The sequence below is a fragment of the Pyxicephalus adspersus genome, chromosome 5 (genome assembly GCF_032062135.1).
Source record: "Pyxicephalus adspersus chromosome 5, UCB_Pads_2.0, whole genome shotgun sequence".
In the NCBI taxonomy this organism is placed as follows: Eukaryota; Metazoa; Chordata; class Amphibia; order Anura; family Pyxicephalidae; genus Pyxicephalus; species Pyxicephalus adspersus.
Window position 1 is genome coordinate 1,493,153 of NC_092862.1, and position 11,819 is coordinate 1,504,971.

General features: G+C 43.3%; 1 protein-coding gene across 1 annotated transcript in view; it reads left to right on the top strand.

Annotated features, from left to right (window-relative positions):
• The first annotated feature begins 1,516 nt into the window (after positions 1-1,516).
• The window catches only part of LOC140331927 (ly6/PLAUR domain-containing protein 2-like), a 32,358-nt gene continuing 22,055 nt past the window's right edge, over positions 1,517-11,819 (top strand). The window contains exon 1 of the mRNA XM_072413257.1: positions 1,517-1,568. Within this exon, the coding sequence (XP_072269358.1) occupies positions 1,517-1,568 (52 nt within the window). The remainder of the gene's footprint in view (positions 1,569-11,819) is intronic.

Below are 11,819 nucleotides of genomic sequence, written 5' to 3' on the forward strand. Positions count from 1 at the left end.
AAACTACATTTATTGTTTCTGATCCATTATTAATAATATTAGCTCTAGGAATAAATCCTATTCAGAATTAGAACATGTAAATTAATTAGCCCCATTCTCATTACACATTGCTGCATTTCTCAGTTCAGGTATTGTGCATGGACATAATGAAAAGCTTTGCTGAATTATTGGTGCATTGACCATTCCAGTCCATAAGTTCATCATTATAATTGGAGTTTTCCATGTTACCCTCAATAATGTAATAAAATGACCCTCTTGCCTCCAGTACAAATTTTAGATTTCTTTTCTTTTTTGCTTTGCCTTTTCAAAAAGCAGAATGCGGAATAACCTTGGAAACAGACGGAATTTATTATCCAGATTTCCCCCCTCAAAAAATCAAATCCGGGCCCATTTCCCTGTCACAGTTTCACAATTCTGGTAGTAATACATCTATGTGGGTGTAAATCTTTTTGTCCTTTCATGATAAAATTCAGTGCATAGATGTAAACCGAACAAGAAGAAAGAATGGGATTTTTCCACAGATAACAAAATATTTATTTGGCTATTTGAAAGAAGTATGTTACACAAAACACTTGTATTTCTGTGTGACAACAATATATTTGAAAACTTTGAGATCTATAATATTGCTGCCTGTTGGTATGAAGTTGGGGGCTTCCATTTTATTTTTACTTTACTTTCAGTTGTAAAACTTGTACAATAAAACTGCTTGTAAAGGACAGCAATTCATTCCACAGCCAAATACATTCTGACAGCGTACACCGCTCCTGCTTCTATCGGCGAAACTTGTTCTATTAGATTCCCTCTGCATAAAAGGAACTTTCTCTATGTCTGATTCTGCATCCTGTGCCATTGCAGTGTCAAGCTCCCCATCTTATATTGATATTTATTCATTAAAGAGTAGAAATCCATTATTACACAGCAGGAACAAAATCCTTATAGTATGAGCTACACAAGCAGGATAAAATAAAGATTTATCTCACATGACCCCCAATACTCTAATATGTGTGAATTATCCTTATTATGTGTATTGTGCAGCTCACACCATGAATAGAAATCTCAGTAAGGTGAATGAGCTATTAATATTTCCCAATGTCTATACACAATCATACAATCACATGCGACTCTGTACAACCCAATACAGAATATAACACAACACCCAATCACATCTACATGCAATTCAATCACATTTGGAGGCATTGATGAAAATGTTGCATTGACATAGCATGCACTAATGCATCACAAAGAGGTAAATGGCCCCCAATCATCATGGATCTCAGGGCCCAGAATATACCCTGCGCCAGGCCCAGATACCTCTTGGGTTCAATACAAGAGCCTGTACAGCTATTCCCTGCTAATCCTCCCTGACTGCCCAGACCAATGACGGCCATTACCATTGCTGAGGATGGCAGACACACCTGGGGGCGGCTCATTGGACCTTCCATGTACCTGGAGCGCACCTGTCACTGATAACATATAAATGGAAGGAAGAGGTTGGGGAGGTTCTTTCCCTATCACAATGGCAGCTTACACAAGTGTGCTTGTCCTCCTTGCTCTCTGCATGGCATCAGGTATGTCCAGTTCATGTGGTCTGTATTATGGTGGTCGCTCTGTAGTCCATTGTTGTTCTGTAGGATGCACTTTAAGGGTTTGGGCTTTTATTAAATGTTAAAGGTTTAATGAGAGTCATGGCCAATTCCAGGTGGGGCCCGGTGGTTCTTCCGTCTCATGGTGATTGTTGTTCCTGATTCTGCCCCTGCATATTCCAGAGTTTGATGCTTCTATAATTACTAATTGTAACAAATACTGTCTGATTGCTAAGGTGCTGTACAGCGCTTTGGAACATGATGGTGCTATAACAATACTGCATGTTAGCTGTGCCACTCCCTCCATAAACTTTTTGCAACTGAAATCCTAAAAGTTGATTGCTCTGTGCTGCCTTGAAAATGATTCCAGCAGTTCTTGTACTTCAGGACATCTCTCCAATATTCTATGGAAGATAGAGGGAGGCTTTCTGTACTATAAGGGTTTGGGCTTTTATTAAATGTTTAATCCAATGAGAGTCATGGCCAATTCCAGGTGGGGCCCGATGGTTCTTCCATCTCATGGTAATTGTTGTTCCTGATTCTGCCACTGAAAATCCTGGAGTTTGGTGCTTTTTGAATTCTCTATATGCCACAAAAGCAAATATGGGGGGGGGGACTTATCTCTTGCTATGAGGATTTGTTGCTGAATGTAACTTTTTGGGCTCTATGGGGGGAGTTTTTTTTTTTGGCTGAACTTGTAATGGTGTCTTCATTTTCCAGGTTCACTCTGTACTCCATTTGTTTGATATTGTACTGTGCTATGGAACATGATGGTGCTATAATAATACTGCATGGTAGCTGTGCCACTCGCTGTATAAGGAATTGTTTTGCCCCTGAAATCCTGAGTTGATCACTCTGCATGCCGTTCTGAGAGTTGTTCCAGCCATCTTTGTACTTAGGACACCGTTCCAATCTTCTATGGGTGGGGGTTCCCTAGTCCTGTATTATAAAAGGACAATGTGGCTCCTTACATACAGTCTGGAGTGTTGTTACCCTAGGATAGTAAATGGTGAACTGGCAGGATCACTATGTTCAAATAAAGGGAATTGTGCTGAAGGAGGAGAATCCATCACATCCAAAGACTAAGTGTAATATGACTTTGTTGTTCTTGGGGTTTATAGCTTCTGCAATAAATGCATTCAGTGACCTGTGTGAGTTCTGCAAACCAGGAACTAAAGGGCTGTTTGTAGTTTTTGTGTTTTTTTTTTTTTTTTTATTTTTTTGTTCCCCTCAGCCTATTCCCTGAAATGCTACACCTGTGATAGGGGTGAACGTGAGGAGGACTGCAAGAGCACTAACTGCCCCGGCGGCGAGACCTTCTGCAGGATTGTGACTATTTATATGGGTAAGCAGAAGTTTATGGCTGCATTGCATGAAACCCGCTATCACTGACTTGTGTGTAGATTGCTCTGGGTGGTCTTGTTGTCTTTACCCACTGAGCCATGGACCTGGAACATTGGATGAGGATTGGACTTCTCTGGCTACAGACTTGTTCCTTAGATATTTATACTGGGAGGGGTGCAGGGTCTCAGAGTAATTAATAAAGTTTTCCTTTTTATATTTTTGCAGATGATGCTACTTACTACCAAAAGACTTGCCAATACGAGTGTAAGAACGACACCTCCACGGACTTATTCACACTATTCTGCTGTACCACTGATCTGTGCAACGTCGATGGTGGTCGTAGTGGTGGTCGTAATGGTGCTTCCGGCATGCAAGCCACATGCACCATCCTTGCTGTGGCCCTCGGCTTCCTGAGAGCCCTCCTAAAACAGTCGATGTAATGGATGTTGTGTTGTATGATGTGAAAAGCTTTTTTAGGTTTTTTATACTTTTGCAATTTCATCAAAAAGGACTGTGAATCCGAGTGTGAATCTGAGTGTAATGGAGGACGACGCTGGATGAGCACAGGGGGACCAGGTAAGTAAGGATGTGAAAAATCTCGGGCTTAACCATTCTTGCAGTTTTTTTTTGCCCGAGCGAAGGTCGGGCTTAACTGCAAGGTGGCTATTATTATTATTATTATTATTTAATATTAATCAGGATTTATTTAGCGCCAACATACTACACTGCACTGTGCAATAAATAATGGTTGCAAATGACAGATACAGTGATAAAGAAGGACCCTGCCCCAAAGAGCTTACAATCTAGGAGAATTGTTCCAGCTATCACTTTGTACTTTGATACCTCTTCAGTCCTCTATGTATCATAGAGGTTGGATAGGGGGGGGGGTTCCCTAGTCCTCTATTATAAAAGGATAATGTGGCTCCTTACATACAATATGGTGTCGTTACCTTAGGACTGTAAATGTTTAACTGGCAGGATCACCGTGTTCAAGTAAAGAAGGGAATAGGGAATGGTAAACTGTAATATGACATTGATTTTCTTGAGATTTAGACCTTCTGCAATCAATGCACTCAGTGACCTGTGGAGGGGGAAGGGGTTAAAGCCTCTGTGGGGTTTCTGGTGCTGTATCCTTTGGGAGCCTTTTCATGAACCAGGGACTGAAGGGCAATGCAGTGTTCAGTAACTTTTCTTTTTTCTCTCTTAGCTTATTCACTGAAGTGCTACTCCTGTGAAATTGGACTACACGAGGATGACTGCACGAGGACCGCTACCTGCGCTGCCAACCAGACCTTCTGCAGGGTCGTGGTGGCTAATTTCCGTAAGTGGAAGATAATGGCTGCATTGCATGAATCTGTAAGGACAGAAATGAAACCCGTCACTGACTTTTGACATGACCTGTGTACATTGCTCTGGGTGGTCATCCTGCTGTCTTTACCCACTGAGCCATTGACATCGTTCCTTAAATATTTTATACTGGGAGGGGTGCAGGGTCTCGGTAATAATTATTGAAGGTGTTTTATATCCTGCAGGCCGCATTATTTTCATCAAAAAGGACTGTGAATCCGAGTGCATGAACAGCACCTCCAACTACCAATTTAAAGTATCCTGCTGTACCACTGATCTCTGCAACGCCAATGGTGCTCCCAGCATACAAGCCATGTTCACCATCCTTGCTGTGGCCCTCGGCTTCCTAGGAGCCCACCTGATACAGTCCACATAATGCATGTTTGGTTGTATAATGTGAGGACTTTTTTTAACCAATAAAAGTTTTTAACCCAATAGCGGGGTTGTGTCTTTTTGGAAGAGATTTTCAGTATAGTTGGCAATGCAGAATCTCCACCAACACTACTCTTCACCTTCACCAGCAGTCTATTCTTTTTTCCCTACATGTAACAAATGTGACAACTGGCTTGAGATTGTGACCGGGAATAAAACTTTCCCATGTCCCTCCCCTCGTGGGCAAAAACTGTAGCAATGCAAAAGTCAAATGTGAGCAAACCAGCAAGAGATGGGTACAAATGGAAGGTCAGGCTGCACCGGGCTCCTTTGTTGGGTTAGGACCCTCCAAGTACACCTGGATCTCTTCTGGCTGGGTGGGTCCGTTATTCTGTATTCTTTCCACTTTAAATCTTAGTCTGTGTGTGTGTGTGTGGGGTGTTTTTATTCTTTCTTACCTACCTCCTATGCACTGTCCTTTTACTATGTCTTCATTGTATTGGTGCAGATCAGAAATGTGCAATCCTATTGTAGGGGTAACTATTTCACACACTCCCTCTTCCAGAAGTGGTTCAGGAAAAAGTACTTGGGGACTTCTGTAGACATTTGCAATCCTGACCCAAGGGCTGGGCTCCCTCTAATAGTAAAACCGGACCCTTCCATAGGCTTGGGACTTCCTCATTGGAAAACATGGCAGTGAGTATGTGTCCCTACCTCTCCTATGCTTGAAAGGTCCTCATCAATCTGGCTGCCTAAGGAAATCCGGTCTCCAGATACCGTTCCTCACATCCTGGAGAAAGCTGTCGGATAAGCGCGGCTCCGTGCGCGAGCTTTTTCAGTTGTTGAATAGCGCGATCGCGCACGATTCCGGATCGCTAATACGAATGCGCGACCGATAATCCGATTTTGCTTGATGAATCAGGGGCATTGTGTTGGCGCAGATCAGAAATGTGCAAACCTATTGTAGGGGTAACTATTTCACACACATTCCCTCTTCCAGAAGTGGTTCAGGAAAAAGTACTTTTGTAGACATTTGCAATCCTGATCCACAAAAAACGGCCTGGGCTGCCTCTAATAGTGAAATCAGACCCTTAAATAGGCTTGGACCTTTCCTAATGTAAAATTTGGCAGTGAGTATGTGTCCCTACCTCTCCTATCCTTGAAAGGTCCTCCTCAATCTGGCTGCCTAAGGAAATCCAATCTCCAGATACCGTTCCTCACATCCTGGAGCGTGTGGAAACATGCAATGCTGTACATGCAAAGTTCTAACAAGTAGGGGCCCCAGTCAAAAGTCCTTTGGAAACTACTGTACAGATTGTCCCTGGGTTACATATTAGATTGGGACTGGTGATTTGTTTTTTTACTGGATTGTTAAGAATTTTCATAAACAATAACAGAATAAAGGATAAGATATAAACATTGTGTACAGTGTACCAGATAATTAACAGTACATCAAATAGGATCAAACAAATAACATATTTAAAAATGGCAGCAAAGTGTAAACCAAACGGTATAATCCCATATGGTGAGGAAGTAAAAGATGAATGTCCAGTATACACAAAAAATAAAAATAAACAGGTAAAGGCAAAAAGGATCTGCAGCTGGGAACAGCCTGTGCAGCATATGGGACCACCGGAACAAAATTTTGTACAAGTTTTCTTTGTGTGCATATGGAGCTTTTATTGGCCACCTCCTAGAGCTTGGACCATTCATCTCCTTCTAGGGCACGGCCCAAAATGGCTTCCCAAGTGCCCATGTAGGCCAATTAGCCAGAAGCCCCCTGTGCAAACACATTGAGGAGGAGATAAATGGAGGAAATAAGACCTTTGGCATAAGGACCGGTGGCACAAATTCTTTCAAAAGGGGTGAGTGTAGTAAATTTGGGTGATTGTAGAAGGGAAAGGACATAATGCTTTATCTACAAGTATGCAAAAAGGTGGTTTGTGGGAGGTCAAATTTGTCTTGTAATTCCTGAAAGGAGAGTAGTCTTCTCCACCGGGTGTAAATCGGGTAACAAAGGGGTGTGTATAATGGAGGTAAGTATAGAGGCTTGGGAGGAGAGACCATACTTAGTCTTATACACTCTCCATATATTCCTCACAAACACCATCGGGGAAAGCAGGTCACTAACCATTAATACCATGGAGGAGCTCCGTACCATCACATTAGGGTGAAGTGGGGCAATCCAAGCTTCCTCTAATTCTCGGCATACACTGGGGGAGGATAACATACAACATTTGTAATATAAATACGGCAAACCATCTGGGCCAGGAGCTTTATGTGAAGAGAGATGGGGAATACCCTTGGACATTTCCTCTTCAGTAATGGGGCTATTAAGGTGCTTCAGGTGTTCTGTCTTCAACTGGGGGAGATTCAGTTCAGCTAAATAGGCGTCTATGGTGGCTTGTAAAGCTGAGCCCATGGAGCTCTGGTGCACCGTGTGATATAGTTGGGTGTAGTACTGTTCAAACCAGGAAGCTATTTGGGATGGGTCATACCTTAATGTCCCCTTCTTGTCTTTATTGGCCATAGGGGAGGAACTAGATTGTAAATCTCCCAGTAAGCGTGCCAGAAGTGTATCTGCCTTGTTGCCTTTGTGGTAATAAAGCGGTCCAGTACACTGCATCATCCAGCTGACCTTCCTCAGCTCCGGGGCCCTCAATTTGGAGCGGAGGGAAATCACCTCCCGTAGGAGGCCCAGTGACGGTCTATCAGAGAACTTCTCCTCCGCAGTCCATAGTGCCTGTACCGTTAAGACACGCTGGCCCCTAACGACCGCCTTGTGGGCCTCCTAGAGAGTGGAAGTATGCGCCACTGAAACCTTGTTCTCGGCAAAATAGTTTTGTATTCCAGCAGTAAGGGACAGCTTGATGTCCATGTTTTTAAGAAGAAAATCATTCATCCGCCAGTGACATACTCTAGTCTTAGAGGAGGCAAACAAAACCTCCAACGTGATCGGCACATGGTCTGACCATGGACCATGGCTGTGAATATCAGCAGAAATACTGTTCCTCAGGAGTGGTAAATTGATGAATAGGTAGTCAATGTGAATATGGGTTTGATGAGGAGGGGAGTAAAAAGTAAATTGCTTACTTGTAGGGTGCTGAATTCGCCAGCTGTCATACAATTGGTGACGTCTGATAAGCTGCCTAAAAAACTTGGAGCATTGCAGCACAGTAGGAGGTGGAGGGGATGTATACATAGACATCCTATCTTGAGTCAGAGAGAAAATTAAATTAAAGTCTCCACCGACAATCAAATTCTGTGTGACGTCTTCCAAAAGGGCTAGTATTTTATTAAGAAACTTAAACTGCACCGCATTAGGAGCGTAAATGTTGCACATAGTTAAAGGGACCCTCTGTAGGGTACCATGTATAATAATGTACCTGCCCTCCGGGTCAGTAATAGAACGTATGTGGGAGAATTTAGAGGAGTCTTTAATCAGAATTGCAACCCTTGCACGCTTTTTAGATGGAGAGTTAGCCATATGGGCACCAGGGTAATATTTAGAGACAAAGGTAAAGGTACCTGTGCTCTTCAACATCGCAGTCGGCACCGGCTGGTAAGTGGAAATTTGGCCCCAGTGAGAGATCCCTCACCACGTCCAGCAAAGCCAGGCCCGGGGTGAAACCCCCCCAAGGGTCTGCAGGGCAAATGTAACATATCCACCTAAGGATAAAAAGCACTACTGCACACAAATACAGTGGTTATAGTGTAAAAGGGGAAATAATAAATTCCAGCATGTCAGCGTTAGATCGAGGCAAAACAGCAGATCGATATAACGGTTGAGTACCACAAAAACAGGCTACAGCAGTCCCTGAGATAGTCCACAGAATACTAACAGTATTGCCATTCAAATATTTCCTGAGAAGGAAGAATCTACTGTAGCAGGTAAATGCAATAAAACAATTTTAGTGCAATCACAGTCACCAGAAAAAATTGAGTTCCGTTGCAGTGGACACGCACCATAAAACGTCAGGAGTGCATTCACAGAGTAAACAACATTAACCTTCATCATCAAAAATCAACGCAAAACAAGCACAAAAAAAAAGCAAACAGCTTCCATCATGGGAATAAAGTAAATAACCTTGCAGTAGGGACAGAGAAGGATTAACCTTGCTGTCCGCTGTCTGGTTGAGCTGGAGGTGGAGGAGATTGCGGAACTCTGTGCCCAGACCGTTTCCTGGATGTGGCTATCTGCCAAGATGGTGATGAAGGGGGCAAATGATCCTCGGGTTCCCATCTCAGAAGCTTAGGTACAGTAATTCCTAGGTCCCGGCACAAAGATGATAGATCTTCTGGGTAGCTCAGAACCACTGACAACCCGCCACTGCGTGCCGTCAGACTAAATGGAAAGCCCCATCTGTAAGGAATGCGGTTGTCCCGTAATGGGGTAAGGAGAGGTTGCAAGAGGCATCGTTGTAGTAGGGTATGACAGGATAAATCCTGAAAGAGCTGCAATGGGGCCCCATCAAACTCCAGATTGCACATGTTGCGTGCTGCCACCAATATTTCATCTTTCAAGTCCGCATCTGCAAGGTGGCATAAAACATCACGTAGCCAAGGCAGGTTGCCTTGAGGCCCGATATGCCATGGTAATGCCAACATCATGTGCGGAGAGATGCCCTAAGAGGCGGTTAAAGAAAGCTTGTCGCACTAGTTTCAAATCTGAATTTTGAGTAGCCTCAGGTAGACCTCTGCCAACCAGACCTTCTGCAGGGTTGTTGTGACAAATGTCGGTAAGTGGAAGATAATGGCTGCATTGCATGAATCTGTAAGTAATGAAACCCGTCACTGACTTGTGTGTAGATTGCTCTGCGTGGTCCTTCTGTCGTCTTTACCCACTGAGCCATTGACATGGAAGATTAAATGAGGAATAGACTTCTCTGGCTTCAGGCTTGTTCCTTAGATTTTTTATACTGGCGGTGTGCAGGGTCCCAGAGCAATTTTTGAAGATTTTTTATATTTTTGCAGGTGACATCAAAAAAGACTGCATATCCCAATGTAAAAACCGCATTTTCACTTTTTTTTTTTTTTTTTTACAGCATTTTGCTGTACCACTAATCTCTGCAATGTCAATGGTTCTTCCAGCGTACAAGCCATGTACGCCATCCTTGCTGTGGCCCTCGGCTTCCTAGGAGCCCTCCTGAAACAATCCACATAATGGATGTTTAGTTGTATAATGTGAGGACTTTTTTGGAAGGGATTTTCAGTATAATTGGCAAAGCAGAATCTCCACCAACACTACTCATGGTCTACACCAGCAACCTATACTTTATCCCCTTATTTTACAAATGTGACAACTGGCTTGAGAGTTTGTGACATGGAACAAAACTTTACCATTGTCCTAATTATTAGGAAGGTATTGTCAAGGGCAGAAAATATTCTTTTTGCCCCTTCCCCCATGGCCAAAAGTTCCAGCATTGCAAAAGTCAAATGTGAGCTAACCAGCAAGGAATCCAGGTACTAAGGTCAGGCCTCACCAGACCCCCATTTACTCCTGGATCTCATCTGGCTTGTGTAAGCTAAACTAGTAAGTCGGGTACAAGTGGAGTGGCCAGCCTTTTCCTCTCTTCTGGGTTTTCACATACCCACTGCTCTTGCACAATCTTGCAGTCTCTATTCTCTCCCCCATTCTACCCTTCTGGTTCTTTCAATTTGTTTTGGTGGGTGAGGTGAGCTGGCTTATTTTTTCCTAGCGTCCACAACGTTCTGGGTTCTTCAGTGGGCTCTTTTTTCTCTATCTGCCCTTTGCCACTACTAGGACAAGGTTTGATTTGGTCTTTTCCAGCCAGCCTCTGTATGGAGTCTGCACACTATCCAGACTCTGTACACTCCCTTTACACTGCTGGTCATCACAATAGGACTACATACTCCATTCCTTCCTCTACCCAAGGTAAATCAAACACCTCTAGTTTTATTTGTTTCCACCATCAGCTATGCCTTTCCTTTCAGCAGGATTCATATCCTTCTTCTTGTTCTTCACCTTTAGGTATTCCTACACAAATTCTTTCTACCCAAGGATAACTACTAAGGCAGGGGTCCGCAAACGTTTATGGCCACTAGGCCATTTCAGGGGTGGCCGGGAGCACACTAGGCCGGACAAGTCCCACCCTAATGGCTCCACCCACCACCAAGGAACGGCCCCTGAAGTGAAATCCCTCTCCTTCGTAATCCATTGCATCCCCTTCAGGGAGCCTTCCCAGTATTTACCATTACAGAATTGCACCCATGGCCCCCAATGTATTCTGATGGTACCATTCTACCCATAGGTACCCTTCCCATGATCTAGAATTATTAATATTATAGTTCTGAGAACAAGATGTCTTTACCTTGGCAAGTTTAGGTAAGTCTTATCTAGGCAATTGGAGTTTATACCATGATCACCCTACATTAATTTCCGGGTATGCTACAACTTTTTTGTCTCTATCCAGGAACACATACGGTAGTACAGGACTGCAGCAGCAATCAGAGGAGTTGGTCTGCTCCGCTCCCCTGATTGCTGTTTCCGCCCTGTACTATGTGTTCCTGGATAAAGTTTCTCTATCCAGCTACACAGGACTCCTGTGTTCTTGGATAAAGAAACTCTATCCAAGAACACATACAACTATTAAAGGGCTGCAAGAGCAATCAGGGGAGCGGACTAATCCCCTGATTAGTCTTGCAGGTCCCAAAAATTCGATCTCGAGGGCAGAGATTACAAAGGCTGTTCTTGCCTACATGTTTGGTAAGCAAGAATGGCCCAATTTGCCACGTGGCCGAATTTAAAAAATTTGCTCGCTCATCCCTAATCTAAACCCATCAGCTTTGCTTGATGGCCACTGGCTGAGTTCAGAAAAGAGGAAATGAGCTGTAATACAGTGTACAAGCATATTTACACATGTAACATATACTCTATCCACAACTTTCTTTACACAAATTTTGTATTTACTTATCAAATTGACATCTATTAGAATTTACATTCATTACAGTTTATTTTTTTAATGCTTTCTTATGTCTGGGGCACTCATCTTCGCTTTGTTTCGCTCCAGTTTGTGAGTGGGCTCTTTTCTTCCCCTCTAATATTATAGGGCTGTTGGTCATATGTTGTAGGGATAAAGTCAGTGCCTGCAGAGAGAACAGGCACCAGTCACAAGAAAGGGAAGACTGTGGGAGCAACATAAACGGCAAATG